General features: G+C 33.7%; 1 protein-coding gene across 1 annotated transcript; it reads right to left on the reverse strand.

Moving 5' to 3' along the window:
- Positions 1-1,960: 1,960 nt before the first annotated feature.
- On the reverse strand, positions 1,961-5,323 carry LOC126686745 (bifunctional L-3-cyanoalanine synthase/cysteine synthase 1, mitochondrial). The gene is made up of 10 exons (XM_050380971.2): positions 5,068-5,323; positions 4,836-4,945; positions 4,371-4,428; positions 4,005-4,268; positions 3,614-3,751; positions 3,480-3,531; positions 3,317-3,396; positions 3,172-3,231; positions 2,837-2,917; positions 1,961-2,216 (listed from the first exon to the last, which is right to left on the reverse strand). The coding sequence occupies exons 1-10, from the start codon at positions 5,224-5,226 to the stop codon at positions 2,118-2,120; spliced, it is 1,101 nt and encodes a 366-aa protein (XP_050236928.1). The 5' UTR covers positions 5,227-5,323; the 3' UTR covers positions 1,961-2,117.
- Positions 5,324-21,948: the final 16,625 nt, after the last annotated feature.

Consider the following 21,948-nt stretch of genomic DNA (forward strand, 5'->3'; position numbering starts at 1 on the left):
GTGTAATCTGATCCGTTTTTAATAAAAGATATTAAAATAAAGAGTCACCAAGATCCTTACATTTATATGTTAGGATCCATTAACTCATATTTAGCCATTTTAATCAATTAAAAAATTTTATATTAATTAACTCTTAAATTGAATTATTGTGATCTCTAAATGTGTTCATTCATTTCATATGATTTTCATTATGAGTATTTTATTCTCCACTTGTAACAAAAAAATCTTCCAATGTGGGAAAACACAATTCTTAACATAATTGTCTTTCCAATATAAGTTTTATTGTATTTTCTTTGCTTAAGAATGGTTCATTATCTTCAGAAGATGGTCATTCTTCTTACATATTTATATATTATTATCTTTGGCAAAAAAAATAAAAAAATTTATAGCTAAATGAGGCCATGTGATTATTGTTTTACCAAAAGAAATCATTCTTACTTATACAAGACATCATAAAATCAATGAACAAACTATCAATTTACCCTCTCAATTTAGCGTAAAAAACAAAAAAATCATTTTCAAGCGAACCGTATCAAATCTAGTCTGAATTTAACAGAATCGGATCAAGAAGTCCCTCTATCAACCTCACTATGTTGCGTGATTGCAAAATGAAAAAAAGTTTGAAATGCTCCTTAATTTTATCTTATTTTTCAAATTGACATTTAATGATTTTTAAAAATCAATTATGATCATTATATTTGACAACTTCAAAGATCACTACAATTTTTATTTAAATTGAGTCTTTTTTTTTACTTTTTTTTTCATTTTCTCACTTTAACCCTTTAATCAACAACTCATCACTGCCATCATCATCGATCCATCATCGATGAAACGATGTAGCAACGAACCACACGAATGCATCAACGTAGCAACCAGCCTGTCGTCTACAATAGACAAACAAACGTTTATTCGAACCCAACTGAGTTCGAACACACAAACTGCTAATGAATAATGATGGATGACGCCGATTGCTGCTTGGTAGGAGATGGAGAGCTCGGTAGATGCTGGTGGATTATGTTTAGGTTTAATTAGTATTAATTAGTATTTTAACTAGGATCATAATTAGGATTAATTATAGTTTAAATTATAATTAATTAGAATTAATTATGAACGATTTGGCCAAGTTATGGATTGTTTTGATATGATTCGCTTGAGAAAGACCTTTTTATTCTTTTGTGTACAGTTGAGGGGATGAAATGATCATTTGTTTGCAAATCAATATAAACAAAATTTGTCGGTAGTATTGAACTTAAATATTGTATAAAAAAAATAATGTTTTCTAATTTGTCAAGCTAAAAATTTGAACTCTCAACTATAAATTCTAACAAAATAATATGAGAAAAATATATATTTTTATAGTCCTCTTATTGAAAAATTATTAGATAAATTTAGTACACCACACGTAGATCATGAACTATCTATAAATGATGTGTCACGTCACGTGACATTAATTATTATAAATAATTCAATCATTTTATAGCACATCATTTATTGAATTTGAAATTAAATTTAAATGATTATTAATTAGAAGGAATAATGTCACAGAAAATCACGAACTTTACATATTTTTTCATTTTAATCACGTAGTTTAAATTTTGTCATTTTCATGCACAAACTACCACTTTTTATCAAATTCATACACGGTGCTGAGGTGTCACGGCTTCATTGGTATAATTTGCTGAGATGGAGATCATTTTATACCAATGAAAGAGTGTCACTTCAACGCCCTGTATGAATTTGTAAAAAATAGTAATCCGTTATGAAAATGACAAAATTTAAACTACGTGATTAAAATGAAAAACATGAAAGTTCATGATTTTTTTTTTCATCAGAATGATGTGTTATGGGCAGCTGAAACCAAAGGGCTCAAGATTATCTTAAAGATGAACATATAAAATCATTTCAAAAATGATTCAAAGAATTCAAACATTATGGGTGATGAATTTCATGAGAGAAATAATTGATGCTGCCATATTACATAACTTCTTATTAGGAGAAAAACAACCATTTAATAACAACCATGAAGTGTTCTGGAGAAGTAATTTCACCTAAGAAAGTTATGTCAAACAAGCAACAATTCAACATTTTATTGAACACAAACAATCCATTCTACAACACTAGTCAACTGAAACTGGCTGCATATTTTCAGCTTCTTTCCTCAGTTCTTGGAACAGAACAGATGACAAATATCGCTCCCCGAAACTTGCATGGATAGTCTGAAATTCAAAACACCAAATGATTAATGCCGAAAATTTATAATCACAGAAATCCACATATGATATAACACTAACAAACTTTGCTAAGAGTGATGAAACCATAAGTTAAAGACTTGAAGAAAGTTGTCAAGACTCAAGAGCATAGTTAATAGGGAAAACCACAAAACTACAGAAAATCCACTTAATTTTTTCAAAAACACACTTCAAACCCGAAAATTTCATCTCCGCCTAAAAAACAAAAATATTTTCATTGTATGCTCCTTGTTTTGCTACAGAAGATGCATCACATTAACATATAAAATACCTTAAAGATATACACATTTTCGATGCATTTCTGATATGGAGCATATGGAATGAAAACTTTTAGGTATAAACTATGAAGTGAAAACATAGAGCGTACAAAAACGTTTTTGAAAATGTTGACCTGTTTTAGGTTAATCTTTGTAATTTTTCTTGTTTATACCCACTTCCAGTATTATATATTTATATGATACTTTAAAGAAGCATCAATTTGCAAGATTATTTTTTGATTGAAATCAGTGGGCTGTATGAACTTTAGCAAAGCACTGACTAGTTAGATTCTCAATTCAGTGGATATGAATAAGAGAAATTGTTCTTACCACAATGAGTTTGCCTTTGTTTTCAGGCATTTTAGCAAGTCTAAGTGCAGCAACAGTGTTGGCTCCTGATGATATTCCCACCTACAACCACAAAATTTAAACAAGATTATATTCCGATGCTCATTTCTTTGGACCGGATGCAGACACCAATAACCGTGAGGTCGATGAGTCAAAAGTTAAGTTGAATCTCAAAGAACAAACTTTAGATCACATCTCAAAAATCTTGTTTTAAATCCATTCATGTTCAAATAGAGTATGTAACAGAGAAATAAAACCAAAATTTAAGAACAATCACATGTAACAGAACATAAGTAAATATCTGTTCAAGTCATTACCATAAGCCCCTCCTCCAACGCCAACCTCCGAGCCATATTTACTGAATCTTCACTACTAACCTGCCGAGTAACGAACAGTTTAATTGTCAATTTAATAGATTTCGATGACTAACAAGAGCCAATAAGCTTGTCCGTTGATACTTACCTCAAGAACTTTTTCCATTAGATCCATGTCCAATATGTCTGGCTTGAAACCAACTCCATTTCCAGTAATATGATGAGGACCTATTTCAACCAACAGAACATTAAAGACTGCAAATAAAGAAACTTTCCTTCTTTTTTCTTCTTTATACGGAAAATTTTTTTACCTGGTTTCCCACCGTTGAGGACATTACTTTCAGCAGGCTCCACTCCATATATCTATCATAACAGAAAACCACTTTTAACCATTTTAAGTAAAAATCAAAAACAAGAATTCTAACAGGACATATGCATTACATACCTTAACATTAGGATTTTTGGATTTAAGGTACTGCCCAACTCCAGTGACAGTTCCTCCACTGCCTATTCCCATCACAAAGATGTCGACTTGACCGAGTGTATCCTCCCATATTTCAGGACCTGTCGTCTCAAAATGGATCTGTTTGTTCCCATATTTAAAGGTCAGATATTAGTTTAACATCTTCCCAACCAGGCAATTCTTTAATAATTAAGATAAACCAAAATCTATGTAGCTCGGAAACGAAAACATTTAAATAGGAAGTGCGCCGATACTGGAAACTATATCTTTTATAAGAATATGTTATAAATATAGAGTTTTGTAAGTTCATAAGAGTGTCTGGAAATGGAAACCAAATTCCGAAATGTAAAAGTCGAGAAGTTTCGGTGTGTACCTTAGTGTTGGCAGGATTTGCAAATTGCTGTAACATGAAAGCATCAGGAGTGTTCTCCAAGAGGTCATAAGCTTTCTTAACAGTTCCACCCATTCCTTTGAGGGGATCAGTGAGAATTAAATCAGCTCCAAATGCTCTCATACACACCCTTCTCTCCAAGCTTGTGTATGAAGGCATAGTTAGAACCATCTTATATCCTTTCATGGCTGCCATAAATGCCATGCTGATCCCCATATTACCAGATGTTGGCTCTATCAAGGTTGTCTGAAAACACACACAAAAAACACAAAAAACAAACTAAGAGAAACAAACAGAGATTTCCTAAAGACATATTTAAAGAATTTGATTAAAGATTCTTGAACCAACCTTCCCAGGAGTAATTAATTTCTTCTGTTCTGCATCATTCATCATAGACAAAGCTGGTCTGCACCAAAAATTTAGTTTCTTTATTTAGTTAAATTTGATTTTAGCTATGGAAAAAGTTATGATTATATAAAGGATTAATTGCAAAAAAATCATGAACTTTAACATATTTTGCAGTTGCAACACGAACTTTAAAATTTAGCAAAATCAATCATCAACTTTCATTTCTTCACAAATTGGAACACCGATCTATTGATGAATTTTATTTGATATGGCTGTTCGAAACAGTATATTCTGGTGTTCATATCAGCATCTTTTAACAGAATTGGCGTTCCGATTTGCCGAAACGTAAAAGGTGGTAACTGATTTTACCAAATTTTAAAGTTTACGTTCTACTTACAAATTCCGCTAAAGCTCGTGATTTAATTTGCATTTAACCAAGAAGGTGATCTACAAACAAATTGGTACCTGTCTTTGATACTGGAAGTTGGTTGAAACATTTCTTGTTTCACAGCAACATAAGCTCCACATCCTTCAGTAACCTTACTAAGATAGACCATGGGAGTTTTTCCAATAAGCTGCAACATAAAAAAACATTACAACAACATAAGATTCAAGAAAATCTATAACAAAAAAAATACATTCATCTCAACCAAAACCTTAACAAGAAACTCAAAAAATTCAAGAAAAGTGAAGTTACTTGAGCAACTTCTGGTTTGATTTTAGTGTTGGGAAATGTTTTGGGCAGATCTCTGATTCTTTGAGCAAATGAGGAATCAACAGCAGCCTCAGTGGAAAAAAGGGAGACATTGCTGCATGAGAAAGCTTTTTTCCTCAACAAGCTTCTTAAAGCAGCCATTAATGGAGAACTTGAATGGAGTGACTCAGTGACAGTGGCACACTATACAAGAACCACTCTCAGTGGATAATAGAAGAAAGTGTGTCAAATGGTAACGCTAGGACATCCTTTAAATAATGCTATGTCTGTAATATTGAGTGCAATAATTGAAGAAATTATGGTTTCTATAGTATTTTTAAGGTCTAATTACTTAAAAAACCATCTCCTTGTAATATTTGTTCGTTTATACCATGACTTAGTAAAATTTCATTTGTACCTTTTTTTTAATTTTTCATTTTCAACTCTACCTAAAAGCACTAAATTGAACTTTTTTTATCTAGAAAAAGCTTAAAATAATCTTTCATTTTTTAATTTATTTATATTTTTTCAAATAGAAAAAGGATAATATAACCCATTTATTTAATTGTTTTTAATGTTTTCATCCTTTAATTAATTAAATTGTCAAAAAATAAAATTTTGGGGTACAGTTGAAAACGAAAAATCAAAAAAAGGGTACAAATGAACTTTTTCCTAGGGCAGGGTATAAACGAAAAATTGTTTTAAGGTGGGGTTTTTTTAAGTAATTAGGCCTATTTTTAATGCACCGAAAATTAAAAAGAAAACATGTTATTTTTATTTTGAACAAAGACTCAACGCGCCCTCTGAACTTGTGACACAAGGTCATCTAATCCAATTTATACTTTTTTAAGCAACTAACCCCAAAACTCTTCATTTTTGGACAAATAACCCCATAATTTATATTTTTATTTTAAAAACTAGATTTAGAATAGTTATATCGCAACAATTAGGGAAATATCTAATTACTTTTTTGCATTCCTCGCCTCCGATTCATATTTTATACATTTTAAAAATATAATTATGGGTTATTTGACCCATAATTGAAGAGTTTTGGAGTTAGTTGCTCAAAAAAGTATAAATTGGATTAGATGACCCTGTATCACAAGTTTAGGAAAAGCGTTGACCTTCTGTTCTTTTTATTTTGAGTGAGAAAAAAAATAGAAAATATGTTCAATTGTATATTTGTATTTATCTTTTTATAAAAAAACAAATTGACTTTTAAAAAAGAAATAAAGTGAAAATAATGTAAGCATTAATTAAACAAATCAAACAAACCTTAGAATGATGAATTGCCCAACAATATTAATTAAATTAATTTTAAAATAAAAATACCAATACATCTATATAGATTTTCACTTTATTTTTTTAAATACATTAATAATTGTGTTAAGAGTTGGCGAGCTTCACGTACGTCTTAGAGTTGTCTTCTAGCTTTTCGATTATTTTAAGCTTATATTTTATTTGTTTTTTAATTTTTTTAGATTTAATTTTGAAAGATCATATGGTTAAAGTTTATTGTATGATTTTAATCATCTTGTAACTTTACGCTATTTATCTACTACCTAACTTGGAAAAAAAACTTATAACATATTTAGTCTATATAAATAACTCCTACATGTAGGGGTAAAGTCACCCTTGTGCCGAGGTGGTCGATTGACCACCTTTATAAAAAAAATTGAAAAATATATATGTGTAAGTTTTTTATTTTCTATTAGAAACACACAAATAAAAGATACATTCAATGATTATTAACCATTTTAATATTTAATTTTATATTTGTAATTATATATACATTTAAGATTAATTTTTTTTGCCCTTCTTTATATTAATTCTTGGTTTCGCCCTTCCCTACATGAACGAGATTATTAGCGGAAGTATGATTATTTTTCAGAATTTTAATTTTTAATTCATTTATAATTTTTCGACATTTTAAGTTTAACCTCAATCTAACTTGAATTTGTTACAAATTTATTTATTTTTATAAAAAGTTTATCTTTATATTTTAAAGAAAAATTGGTCTTAGTAGGGACTAGAGTCTACCTAGCCTAAAGGTTGTTCCACCCTTATTAATAAATAAATTAGTAAGTATTTAGACTAATAATCACGTTTATTAGGTAAGATTTTTTTATTTGCAGCTAAGATTTATGAACTGCAGATACCTATATTTTGCATTATTGTGAAATTGCGTAGTTATATAAACAATGGATTTAGAAAGATTCCACTCCGGATAAAGTTTTCATTGAAGTGCACAAACGCCAGAGTCATTATCGATCTATTGTTAAAATAAAAGATACTCTGGATCTTTGCGATTAGTCTAACGTCTCGCTTAGTCGGGGTAAGTAAACAAAAAAAAATTTACTTCTCGGAAAGTAACAAAATATTCTTATCTAGTTCAATTTATGTGTTTTTTTAACGGACAATTTTTATGTTCACTTCCCGAAAAGTTAACAATTTGACTTCCTTTTAATTAGGGAAGTGACTTCCCTAATTAAATTTAGGTAAATAGAACTTTCCTAGTTAATTTAATGGAATATACAATTATCTCCTTATATTTTTATTAGTCTAGTTAGTTATTGAGGTTAATATCGTCATTCAATTTTAATTAACTAAAATTAAAATACAACTTCCCGGGAAGTTAGCAAGTAAACCAAACAAAAGCAGTATTCATTTCATTCACACTAACTTCCTCAACAATTAACTTCCTGAAAAATATATATTTGTGAATCAAGTGAGACCTAAATCTTAAGTATAATATCAAAAGTTTAGGTTAATTATTGATTCCCTGCAAAGCACAACAAAGATTAAAAAAAGTTAATTTTAATTATTTATTTAACTTTTGGTCGAAATTTTTGTGCCAGCGATAAATGGTAGCGGTGGCCGAAAAAAGGTGGTGGCGGTAGGTGAAGGTTTTCGATTGAGTGGTTTGATTTAGTTGGATGAATTGGTGGTTTAGGTTTAATTTGGATTAAATAGATTTAATTTGGTTATATGGATGACTTTAAGTTTGATTAGATTGAATTGGTTTATTTTTTATTATTTTAAAGTGTATTTTGGTCATTTTTGGGTTTAGAGCGGTTTTTAGGGCGATTTTAGGACAAAAGAGATTTACTGGCGCATTAAGTAAAATTTAGAGATTTAGTAACATTTTTATTCTTATGAGGGATGGAAAATTCTAACCTAAATCTGATCCATGAATTTTCCATGCACTTATCCACTAATGTGTTAGAAAATCAAACACAATTTTTTCTGTCTTTTCATTATTTTCTCTTTTTTCTCATTTTTCTAACACCTTATTAGATGGGTCCATAAATTTTTTATAAACTGGGTCTAGATAAGAACTTTCCGTGAGGGATTGTAATAGAGGTCTCTAAAATGAAGTTACACGGTTGATCATTAGCCCAGTTTATAATAATCTAGCACTTTATAATTCTTTTCTAATATCGGAATTTATACTAACCACATCATAACAAAAGATGACTAGTTGACCATGTTTTTAAAAATATTATATTAATATTATTTTTTTAATTAGTCTAAATTGTACATAGTATATTGATTAGTTTATTTTTTTTATTTGATATTAAATTATAAAACTTATTCCCTTTTAGATTAGTTTATGAATTCGCCATTGCTCGTGGGAATGTCTAATTAATAGGGGATCTAACATTTCATACTAAAAATACTTTGTTACTTAAAGAAAATAAAGTAAATGGCACACCATAAGTGGATTAAAAAAATTGCCACGTAGCTTTTATTGCATACCCACAATTGAAAAAAATGAAAAATGATACTTGATGGAGTCTGCTTTCTGAACCGGTGAGTAAGACCTGCAAAACAAGGTAGAAGCTAACCGGACGGTGGTTGTCCGATTAACTCTCCGATGCTAAAGTCAGTTAGAGCTTTGAGCAGCGTTTTGTGTATATGAATGTAATTGTGACTCTAGGCATACCTCGTGCTCCTTTTATAGTAGTCGAATATACCTAGTAGAGTTGTATTAGGCAGGTGAATCCTACTTTTTAGGGATTCGGCAATATCGTAGGGATTCTTCTGATTTGTCGTGATCTACCTTAATCTGATAAGAGTCCTATTTAGGAACGTCTTCCTAAATAGTCTTATCTTCCTAAAGTAGAGTTTATCCTTCCATATATAGTGATTGTGTCCGAATAGGACAATACTTCCATTCTTAGTCGATTACCCGAATCCCGGACCTGACGCGCTTTGGGCGGATCTTGTGGGATTCGGTCTTTGTTGGCATATCTCCGAATCTCTAAGGATTCGGTCTTTATTAGCATATCACCGAATCTTAAGGGATTCGGCGTCTCCTTCATATCTTCGGATCTTCAGGGGGAGTCCGGTATCACCTGAGAGTGGATCTCCTGTGACTCGGCTCCATTATATTTACGATAGGATTCGGTATCCATCATTAGCCCCCCCGCAAGTGAGCTGAAGTAGTTTGGCATTTATACCTTAGTGGATTTTAGCTCTTTTGGAGCCGAGTCCCCTTATACGGGCGAGTCGTTTTGTATTCCGGGCGAGTCGTTTCATATGTCTGTGGGCGACGTTTCTTCTTTAGTAAGATTCCGCGTTTGCCACGCGTCGTCTATCAGTAGAGGGTTGTGACTGGATGAAGGACAAGTGTCTTCGTGCGCTATTAGTTGGTCCTTATTTGTAATTATGGGATCTCGTCTATTCAGTTTCTTCGGTTTTTAGGTTATATAATTGCTCATTTTCCTTCTTCTTCCATTCTTTGCTCTTTCTGCAACTGGTAAAGCAAATTTCTTCAAGCTTTCTGTGGGTTTTCTTCTTCTGCTTTCAAGATTCCTCGTTTTCAAATTGCTCCTTATCTTTCTTTCGATCCTGCGTATTTACTTGCAAGGTATTTTACCTTTTCGCTAATTTGATTTCTTGGTAGTTCTTTGCAGTTTTGATTTTGTTCTTCTTGTTCTTCGTCTTTTTCTCTCTTTTGATCTTTTAGAATTTTAATTTCACTATCGTTCCGTGTTTCCCCCCCATTTTAATTTTTTTTTTAAAATGTCAGAAGTAACCGAGGGGGCGAAGGGTGCTCGTGACGAGCTGGAATATACCTGGAGCTCCTTGTCAAGAGAACAGATACTTGGCTATGCCGAGGAATTTAGTTTTCCTGGGTCATATGTTATTCTAAGGCCTGGAAAACTGTATCGGGCGAATCATAGCACCGATTCGTCTTCCAAGATAGTAATTTTCCATGAGCAGCTTTTAGCGGGTCTTAGGTTTCCCTTAGAATCTTTAATCGTAGAGGTCTGTCATAATTTAGGTATTCCTTTGGGTCAACTTCATCCGAACGCGATTCGCCTTCTTTGTTCTTTTATGGAATCGTGTAGGGTTCGGATGCAGGAGCCTTCGCTTGCTCTTTTTAATTATTTTTATGTTTTCTTCCGCCGAAAGGGTGAGGAATTTATTTTTGCGGGTGGTCGACCGAATCGGTCTCTTTTTAGTCTTCCGTCTTCTTTGAAGGGTTGGACCCCTAAGTTTTTCTTGGTTCAACATTCCTCTTTTTCTTCTTTTTCGCGGAGTTTTACTTCTAGTAAGGTTTCGCTTACTGATGTACCTGATCTGACTGATGGGGAAAGGGACTTCGCCGTGTCCTTGTTGTCCGATTGTCGCTTTGATAAGCCCAAGTACAGCGTTCTTTTAGAACGATATTTAAGTTGCCGTGAAATACTTTTGGCGGGTCTTCCCTTAGAAGGTATTTTTCTAACTTTTGCTGTTATGTTTTTGTTTTGTAGGATGTCGACTTCTCTTGAACATTTGCTTGATAATTTTCATGTCGATATGACTGTAGATATGGGCGAGGTCACTAGCGGCGTTCCTAACCCTTCTACGATTGCCGTGCCGAATCCGTCGCCTGATTCGGTGGGTCTTGATCCTGCTTCTGGCGATCAGGTTCCTGCAGCGACTCCTGAGTCGCCTCTGCATCCTTCGAAGGATTCAGTTCCTTCTCTGAAGGAGTTGCCTACCGCCGGCAAGAAACGTCCCGCTGAGGACCAAGCTGGAGCTTCTTCCAAGCGTCCCAAGAAGAAAAAATCTTCTGGGGTGTCTGTCGATGAGGCACCTCGGTTTGCAGCTTGGGCGGACGCACAAAATCCGCCTCGACTTTCAAACGTCGCCATTCTTCATGCTTGCATGGAGAATATTATGATAAAAGAGGACATCGAGTCCATTGATCGCGAACATGGCGATAGTTTGGCTGAGTTCGCCTGTCTCGGCGGTTTTTCGGTATGTTTTTCTTCTTTTATTTTATATTATGATTTGCTTCTATATTTTTCTTATTTGTTGCTTTCTTTCGCAGGTGGTTCAGTCCATCGCTGTTTTGGAGCGCCGCCGAAGGGATGCGGTGGATCAACTAAAAAAGCTTCAGAAGGATTCTGAATCCTGGCTCTCCGAAAAGCAAAAGATGGAGGAGGAAGCTGGCGAGGCGACTGGTCTGATCCAACAGCTGAGGTCCTCCGTATCTGCCAAGACTCGGGAGATTTCCGCCTTAGAGGCTCGGGTTCGAACTTTATCCGATGAGGTCGAGTCTCTAAAGTCTTCTTCAGATGCTCTCTCTAAGGAAAAGGATGATCTGAAGAAAGAAGAGGGTCGTCTCCGCCGGCGCTTGGGTGACTCTGGGAGCTTTTATTCCCAAGTCATGACTCAATACCGGTTGGCGATCGGGGCAAAGCTGCGGGAGCAGAATCCTGGCGTCGATCTTTCTGGAGTCAATTAGTTGGATCCTGCTTCTTTGGCGAAGGAGGTGAAGGCGAAGCTTGATAAGCAGAAGCAAGATGCCTTGAAGAAGGCTTAGTTTTTATTTTCTTCTTTTTGTATTATTTTTTGCTTTTGTATTGGATCGTAGGCGGATCCTTTGTAATTTTCCTTTGTGAATATAATGATCTTTTGACCATTGCTTTTCTTTAGTTGCAGAGTTAATTGAAACTCGTTTGTTATTTTGAGAAGTTAATCTAAACTTCTGTTGGTGTGATTTATTTGTAGGTCCGAATGGATCCTTTTATTTATTTGACTCGGACGAGTCTAAATTGTTTTTAACTAAGATTCGAACGATTCTTGTTAAATTGTATATATTAGGTCTCGAGCGAGCCTATAAAATTTGCTTCTTATCGCCAAATCGCCCTTTTATTTTAAAAATGGAAATAAGTACATGCCAAGAATTAATCTATTGATAATACTTTCTCAGGTGCTCTATATTCCAATATCTGGGTACCATGGACCCAGTTATTGTCTTTAGTTTATATGCGCCCTTACCAGTAGCTTCTTCTACAATGTAGGGGCCTTCCCAATTAGCCTGCATTTTCTTTACTCCTATGTTTCCTCTGCCAACTTCCGCGTTTCGTAAGACCATATCGCCTTTTTGAAATTCTCTTGAATTCATTCTCTTGTTATGGTATCTTGCAGCTTGCTTCTTGTATGTGGCGGCTCGGACTGCCGCTTCATCCCTCCTTTCCTCTAGTAGGTCTAGACATAGCCTTGTTCTAGCCTCGTTAGTTTCTTCTTCTAGATAGTTCACTCTGATACTGGGTATGCCAATTTCTACCGGAATTACAGCTTCAGTACCGTAGGCGAGCCTGAAGGGTGTTTCGCCAGTTCCTTTTCTAGAAGTTGTTCTGTATGCCCACAAAACGCTGTATAATTCTTCTGCCCAGTTCTCCTTATACTGAGAAAGTCTCTTTTTTATTCCTTGTGCTATGGTTCGGTTGGTGACTTCTGTCATTCCGTTTGTTTGGGGGTGCGCCACCGAAGTAAATTTCAAATTGATCATCAGTCCTTTGCAAAATGCCTTGAACCGCTTGCAATTGAATTGTTTGCCGTTGTCTGCTATTACAGTGTGGGGTATGCCAAATCGGCACATTACTTCGTTCTTGAAGAATTCCTCTACTTTGGTTGCAGTGATGGTTGCGACTGGCGCTACCTCTACCCATTTTGTGAAGTGCTCTATTGCGACGATTAGGAATTTCAATTGATGTTTTCCCGTTTCAAACGGTCCAACTATGTCAATCCCCCATGTGGAGAACGGCCAAGGGCTCTCCATTGATCCTTGAGGTACTGCTGGTACACGACTGATGTTGTCGTGTCTTTGGCACTTATCACATTTCTTGACTAATGTTTTCGCGTCTTCTTTGATGGTCGGCCAGTAGTATCCTTGGAGTATTGTTTTTATTGCTATGGTGACTGCTCCTTCGTGTGCTCCGCATATTCCTTCGTGGATTTCTTTTAAGATGAATTCTCCTGTCTGGGGCGAGACGCACCTAGACCATGGATGAGTCAAGGAGGTTCGGTAAAGAACTCCGTTGTGAAATGAGTAGTTGGCAGATTTTCTGATGGTGCGGATGGCTTCGACTTTGTCTGTTGGTAACTCGACGTGGTCTAGATATTTGATCAATGGGGTCATCCAGGAGTCGGCCTCCTCGATTTCCATGACTTCTGTTTTTCTGGTGCTTGGTGATTCGAGAATTTCCTTTAACTGCATTTTAGTGAATAGATCTCCGAGTTCTGATGCTGATTTGGCGATGGCGTCGGCTTCGGTGTTTTCCTCTCTCGGGATTTGAATGATTTCCCATTGTCCTCCTTGTGCTTCCAGCTGTTGGAGCTGTGTCCTGACTTGTCCCAGATATTCGATCATCCCTGTTTCTTTGGCTTGATACTCTCCCTTGACCTGATTTACCACCAGCTGGGAGTCGCTATAGATCTTTAGGATTTCCGTTCTTATTTCTAATGCGAGGCCGAGGCCTGCGATTAGGGCTTCGTACTCAGCTACATTGTTGCTGGCGGTGAATTGGATGTTTACTCCATATTCGATTCTGATTTTTTCGGGTCCTTTGAGGATGGCTCCTGCTCCAGCTCCTTTTTCATTAGACGCTCCATCTACGTGAAGTTCCCATACCAAGGCTGGTTTGGGTTGGCCAGTCTCGGTTGGAGTTATTTCTACTACAAAGTCTGCCAAAGCTTGTGCTTTTAGAGTCGGGCGAGGTTCGTATCTTATGTCGTGTTCGCTGAGTTGGATGGACCAGTGGACTAATCTTCCGGACGTTTCTGGTCGTTAGATCGCCTTTCGCAATGGTTGATTTGTTCTCACCACAACGTTGTGACTTTGGAAGTAGTATCTCAGCTTTTTAGCTGTGGTCAATACGGTCAGTGCCATTTTTTCGATCTCGGGGTATCGTGTCTCCGCGCCTTTCAGGACTCGACTAATGTAGTAGATTGGCTTCATCTCGTTGTCTTCTTCCCTCACCAGTACTGTTCCGATAGTCTCGTATGTGGTGCTGATGTATAGATATAGCGTCTCCCCTTTCAGTGGTCTGCTGAGCAATGGAGGGGTGACGAGGAACTTCTTTATTTCTTCAAAAGCGTTCTCACAGTCTTCATTCCATTCAAATTTTTGTGTTCCTTTGAGGGCTTTGAAGAAAGGCACACATCTTTTTGCTGAGCAAGACATGAATCTACCGAGTGTTGTGATTCGCCCGTTGAGTTTTTGAACTTCGTTTATGTTTCTTGGTGCCTTCATGTCCACAATTGCTTTGATCTTCTCGGGGTTCGCCTCTATTCCTCTTTGAGATATCATAAATCCCAGGAATTTCCCGCCTTGTACACCGAACGTGCATTTGTCAGGGTTCAGCTTCATTCCGAACTTATTCAGTATGTTGAATGTTTCTTTAAGATCTTTTGCATGGGTTTCCTCATTCTCGCTCTTGATGATTAGGTCGTCTACATACACCTGGACTCGTTTTCCTATCTCGTCTTTGAACATGAAATTCATAAGCCTTTGGTATGTCTCTCCGGCGTTTTTCAAACCGAAAGGCATCGCCGTGTAGCAGTAAGTTCCTCCCTCCGTGATGAATGAAGTTTTTTCCTGGTCTTACTCCTTCATCTGAATTTGGTGGTAGCCTTGAGCTGCGTCGGCTAGGCTATACATCGCGTGTCCAGCCGTAGAGTCCACGAGTTGATCGATGTCTGGGAGAGGGTAGCTATCTTTAGGACACGCTTTGTTTAGATCGGTGTAATCTACACACATTCTATTTTTTCCGTTGGCTTTCTTTACGATAACTACGTTAGCTACCCACTCGGGGTAGTGGATTTCTCGTATGAATCCCGCTTTCTCCAATTTTTCTACTTCTTCAGCGATTATTTTCTGTTTTTCTTCCGAGAACTTCCTTTTCTTTTGCTTCACAGGGTTCGCCGCTTCTGCTACATTTAGATCATGAGTAATGACTTGGGGGTCTATCCCGACTATTTCTGACGCGTTAGCAGCAAAGGTTTTGACGTTGTTTTTCAGCATGGCCGTGATTTCGTTTTCGATCTTTGGGTTCATGTTTGCGCCGAGATTTACTCTTTTCTCCTTGTCGAGTTGGAGTTTCTTTGTTTCACCTTCGGGTGCTGTTTCTTTTTCTTCGATGTCGTGATTAAGGATTTCTTCTATTGCCATTGTTTTGCCTGATTCTTTTATTGCTCGTTCGTAGCACTTTTTCGCCTCGGCTCGGTTTCCTTGTATCGTGATAATTCCTTGTTTCGTTGGTATCTTCATGGTCAGTGCCTTTATGCTCGTCACGGCGGTTGAGTCGTGGAGGAAAGGTCTCCCCAGTATCGCGTTGTATGGCAAGTCGATTTCTACGACACTAAACCGTGTAGGTAATTCCTCGCTTTTCCTTGTCCTTCCTAGCTTGACATCGAGTGTAATTGTTCCGTTGGGCTTAATTGGCAAGCCCCCAAATCCTACCACAGGTGTGACATTTCTTTTTAGTTCTGCTAGTTCTCTTCCTAGGCTTTCGTAAGCCTTTCTTGTTATTAGGTTTATTGCGCTTCCTTCATCGATCAGGATTCTCTCAACGTTCCAGTGTTCGATGATCATGGCTACCACCAGAGCTTCGTTATGCTCTTCAGCTATTCTCCCGAAGCCTTCCCCGTCAAAAGTTACTGGAGGAGGAGTTGAGAGTTCTGTTGCTTTTCGTTTTCTCTGTGACGTTTGATTCTTCAGGTTTACTCTTTCAGAAGTCATCTTCTTCAATGAGATTTGTTTTTGAGTTCAGAAAAGCTCCTTCTTTTTGAAGTTTAGTTAAGCTTTTCCCACAGACGGCGCCAATTGATGGAGTCTGCCTTCTGAACCGGTGAGTAAGACCTGCAAAACAAGGTAGAAGCTAACCGGACGGTGGTTGTCCGATTAACTCTCCGATGCTAAAGTCAGTTTAGAGCTTTGAGCAGCGTTTTGTGTATATGAATGTAATTGTGACTCTAGGCATACCTCGTGCTCCTTTTATAGTAGTCGAATATACCTAGTAGAGTTGTATTAGGCAGGTGAATCCTACTTTGTAGGGATTCGGCAATATCGTAGGGATTCTCCTGATTTGTCGTGATCTACCTTAATATGATAAGAGTCCTATTTAGGAACGTCTTCCTAAATAGTCTTATCTTCCTAAAGTAGAGCTTATCCTTCCATATATAGTGCTTGTGTCCGAATAGGACAATACTTCCATTCTTAGTCGATTACCCGAATCCCGGACCTGACGCGCTTTGGGCGGATCATGTGGGATTCGGTCTTTGTTGGCATATCTCCGAATCTCTAAGGATTCGGTCTTTATTAGCATATCACCGAATCTTAAGGGATTCGGCGTCTCCTTCATATCTTCGGATCTTCAGGGGGAGTCCGGTATCACCTGAGAGTGGATCTCCTGTGTCTCGGCTCCATTATATTTACGATAGGATTCGGTATCCATCAATACTCATTTTTTGTTTGATTTAATTTAATTTGATTTTTTAAATTTTACTTTATTTTTTCTGTCGATTTAGTAATTTTTATCTTTTTAATCTTAAATTTAGCTTATTTATTTTTCTTTTCTCTAATTTATAATGATACAATCAAATCAATAATTTAAAAATTTAAAAAGTAAGGAAAAAAAATTGTGGTATGCTTTCCATAAATAAAACAATTAGTATTATTATTTGTATTATTACCTTAATTAGTCATTTCATAAGGTTAGAAAAGAATCTTTCTTTTTGCAATAATGTAGTAGTATTATTTATTAATAAATCTAGAAAAGAAAAGCAATGATTAAAGCAACAATGGAGGGATACGCTCAACGCATGTGCACTTCTTATGTATTTTTTACAAAGTATTGTGGCCGTTCTAATATCAAAATATAATAAGCAAAAGATCAAAGTTGATAATGATTAAAGAGAATTGCACGTTTTTATTTGCATTCCATGTGTTTCAAAATTTACTCCTCCAAGGGTATAATTATATATCAAGATCCAATAGGGTCTAAATTCAACATTTTTCTGCCTCCTGTATATAGTACTTCAACAGTTCAACTATAGTATATAACATTAAATAACACTATTTTATTTTAATTACAAATTGGTGAAATTAATGTGATTATTGAATACAAAAAGAAAAGTATTTGAATGGAATATAATTTATTGCATCCTTTTGATTTTATAATGATTACCCAAACTCATCTAGATATTATATATTTTAGCTGATAATATTATTCACTTTTGATTTTTACGGTCTCTCTAATTCTGGTATTATAAATGTCTGTAACGATCTCATAAACAAAAATAGTATAATTCAGTGAATAAATCGAGCACATGCGCATGCGCATGCGATAAACTTTTCCATTAAGAAGCCTAACAAATCGCTTGATTTTGTAGCTACTAGCTAATTACATTAGATTCTCCGTTAAATTCTAACACTGGCTTTTCATAGAAATTAAGAGACATTTCTCCAATCGAAACTTTTTTTTAATATTGGGAATGATATGATCATGATCTGTCTTCGTCAAGTAGTACATCTGCATCAACACAATAAAACTTGCTGTGACGCATAAACATTGCGATAAGGTAAACCACACATTTATGGCAATGGCTCAAAAGGAAGTTGATAAGGTAACTCATTTGCCAATGGGAGGACGGTGGTGGCCCTTAGTAAAAAGAGACATTTTTCATTTCTGTGGCTTCGGCCAATTCTTCAATCTTACACCTTTTTGCCTTCTTAAAATATCTCATATTCTAGCCATTGGTGCTTTCTGTTAGGGATCATTCGGAAGTTAATAAGACTTTCATTATTATTTTTTCTCAAGGCTAACTTTTTTATTAATAACAATGAAAATTATAAATATGAAAGGTTTCTCGACACATTAAGTAAACTATTTTAAAAGAGATGATGAGAGGGGTAAAAACCGCCATCGAATAGGGCTATACTAACCATGAAAGCTGGTTACGTAAATACAATTACAAATAGTATAAAAATTATAAATCTAAAAACTTCCAACATAAAAAATATAGATCTATAAAATCTAAAATCTATAATTAATTGTAAATATTTAAATCCATAGAAATAATCTTCCAACACGCCGGAATGGCGGAGAAGTCGAGGAGGAAACCGAAGTTATTGGAAAAGTCGCTGGAAACGTCAGAAAAATTACCAGTAAAGACGCTGAAAACTCTGAAGACACGGCAATAGACGACTTCCGAAAGATATCTTATAAAAACTCTATAATTGAAGAAGACCCAACTCACATAGGATAAAAGAAATTGAAAAACAGAGAATAAAAAAACTAATGATATATGATAAAAATCATATAATATAAATTGTTTATTTAGCATTAAATGAAAATTTTGAAAGTATTTGAAGGGTGGTTTGGCCAAAATCACCTCCCAAATAGCTTGTGCGGCGCTGAAGAGAGCTGGAGTTTTGTCTAATACCACATCTCTATTGTGTTGTATAAGTGTTGTTGGCAATGCCAGAGAATTGATCTTAATAGATTTACAACTGATTTTTAATTTGAGAAAATAACAAATTTATACAAAATAAGGAAGAAAATAACAACAATGCTAAATTTGCTGAAATATTATATGAGCACCTCAAAAAAATAAAACTTTACATTGAATACCCTCCCAATAAAAATGCAACACATGGCACACACAAGACAAATAAAAAAAAGTCAAAAACGCGTCAGAATAGTTCAAAAACGCGTCAGAAACGCGTCTGACTTGCGTTTGACACGCGCGTCAGTCACGCGTCAATTTGCCAAACTATTCACACATGTATCATTTATGTATCTGTTATGTATCGGATATGTATCAAGGACATATCTGATTATCATTTTTTCATATTTCTAAAACAAAAATAAATAAATATATATATATAAATATATATATATATATATATATATATATATGTGTGTGTGTGTGTGTGTGTTATTAATATGTATTATTTATGTGTCTCTAAGATGTATGTATAATATATTTTAAATTAAAAGATATATGTATCACGTGCTTTAATTAAAATTCACGCATCAAATAATATCAATAATATTTGATATGTTATTATTCACTATAAATTGAAGCATAAAAATAATAAGTTACGAAATTAAAGATACATGTATCACATACTTTAATTAAAATTCACGCATCAATAACATCTTTATATGTTACTCGATATAAATATATTTAGTATACATGATATATATACACACGCACACAAAACTAATAACAATATTATCCACTTTATTAGCATTAAAAAATATTTTTTTCTTTATTATAAATTGAAGCATAAAAATATTATCCACTTTATTAGCATTAAAATATTTTTTTCTTCACTATAAATTGAAGCATAAAAATAATAAGTTACGAAATTAAAGATACATGTATCACATACTTTAATTAAAATTCACGCATCAATAACATCTTTATATGTTACTCGATATAAATATATTTAGTATACATGATATATATACACACACACAAAACTAATAACAATATTATCCACTTTATTAGTATTATTTATGTGTCTCTAAGATGTATGTATAATATATTTTAAATTAAAAGATATATGTATCACGTGCTTTAATTAAAATTCACGCATCAAATAATATCAATAATATTTGATATGTTATTATTCACTATAAATTGAAGCATAAAAATAATAAGTTACGAAATTAAAGATACATGTATCACATACTTTAATTAAAATTCACGCATCAAATAATATCAATAATATTTAATATTATTTGATATATTATTGTCTTTGAGGTGTATATATAATATATTTTAAATTAAAGATACATGTATCACATACTTTAATTAAAATTCACGCATCAATAACATCTTTATATGTTACTCGATATAAATATATTTAGTATACATGATATATATACACACACACACCAAACTAATAACAATATTATCCACTTTATTAGCATTAAAAAATATTTTTTTCTTTATTATTTACAACAATTTCTCATTATGCGTCTAAAGTATTTCTGATATATATAAGAGATGTATCGTATATGTATAGTGTTTGTATTTAAGTTGTATATTTAACGCATTTAATATATAATTTATGGGTAGTTGAAATGTATCTATAATATATATTAAAATAAAAATATTCCACATGCTCTGTAAATTGTATAAAATATTTATCAATGATACACATTAAGGATATATTTATCATGTTTTAATTGTATATGAGAGATGTATCTAACAAATACATCTAAAAAATATATAAGGATGTATATGGCATGTATAAATTATATATCAACGATGTATCTATTTAATACATTTTAAAAATATATTTATCATATATATAAATTATTTATCAGAGATATATCAAATATGTATACAAAATATATATGTAATATATGTGATAAAAATTTTGATAAGTTTTGAGATGTATAAAAATATTAGCAATAAAACTAAAAAAAGGACAATACGGAAAAGGTTCCGAACAACGAATATGTATCAAATATATATTGCGAATGTATTGGATATGTATTCGAGGTGTATCATATATGTATCGTAGATGCATCAAATATTTTTTTCAAATATCTTTTGTATGTATCTAATATTCATCGGTTGATTTAATTAAATCGATAAAAATAAAAAATAACAAATTAAAAGTTTAATTAATTCAATTAAATACATTTAGTTCACTTTTCGATCTAGTTCACAAATTAAACTTCAATTTAATACATCTAGTTCACTTTTCGACCCAAGATTAAAAAAAATTAGCTCATCTATGCGTTGATTAACTATTTTTCTTAAATAATAAATATATAATTATCATATATATCTTAGATGCGTGGAAAATGTATTAGAGATGAATTGAAAATGTATCAACGATGTATTCGTTATATAAAATTTAACAATATTTTATTTAAATTTATCTTTCAAGTGACTTTATGTATGTTTGATTATTTTTTTATTTTTTGTACATAAATTAAATTCACCATATTATAATTTTTTTAATTTTTTTAATATAAATTAATTTTATTTGTTCAATCTATTTTATTATTTGCATACTTGTGTAAAATTGTTCTTGGAAATTAGTGTCTTTAGATTTTTTATAGACTAGATTTAGCAAAAAATAATATGATTATTACCAAAGCCATTTAGGGTATAACAACGACATGACACCTAACATGTTGTACAGTACAATGTGATAGCAGTAATCATTTAATTTAAGTATCAATCAAATATAGGACACACCTTGTTTTTTAGGCCTAATTACGTCAAATATCAGTCAAATTGGATCAAACTCTTAACTTTTATTACATTAAGGGTTAATTTTGAAAAAAATAAAAAAAATTGGGACCCATCTGAACTAGAAAGCATCCAATGTTGTACTGCGTTTTGTTAGGTACAATAAAAAGCATAACCTAATTGGGTGGCAGCATCTAAAATGAAGCAAAAATGTAGTATAAGTCCAAAACTCAAATTCATATATAAATTTAGTTCGTTGAATAAGTCTCAGCTATCGGGAGGATTATATGGTAATTAAAGGTATAGGAGCAGAGATGTGGTATATAGAGAAAATGAGAAAGACAATATAATTTTAAATGGATGAGAGGAAGAAAAGAG

This window comes from Mercurialis annua, linkage group LG6 (genome assembly GCF_937616625.2).
Source record: "Mercurialis annua linkage group LG6, ddMerAnnu1.2, whole genome shotgun sequence".
In the NCBI taxonomy this organism is placed as follows: Eukaryota; Viridiplantae; Streptophyta; class Magnoliopsida; order Malpighiales; family Euphorbiaceae; genus Mercurialis; species Mercurialis annua.

Excerpts from the sequence above, each read along its gene's own strand:
- LOC126686745 (XM_050380971.2), bottom strand. The coding sequence starts at position 5,226 with ATGGCTGCTTTAAGAAGCTTGTTGAGGAAAAAAGCTTTCTCATGCAGC. Across the intron at positions 4,269-4,370 it reads AATTAATTACTCCTGGGAAG|ACAACCTTGATAGAGCCAAC; the intron begins GTTGGTTCAAGA and ends GTGTGTTTTCAG. Across the intron at positions 3,232-3,316 it reads TAATGGAAAAAGTTCTTGAG|GTTAGTAGTGAAGATTCAGT; the intron begins GTAAGTATCAAC and ends GTTACTCGGCAG.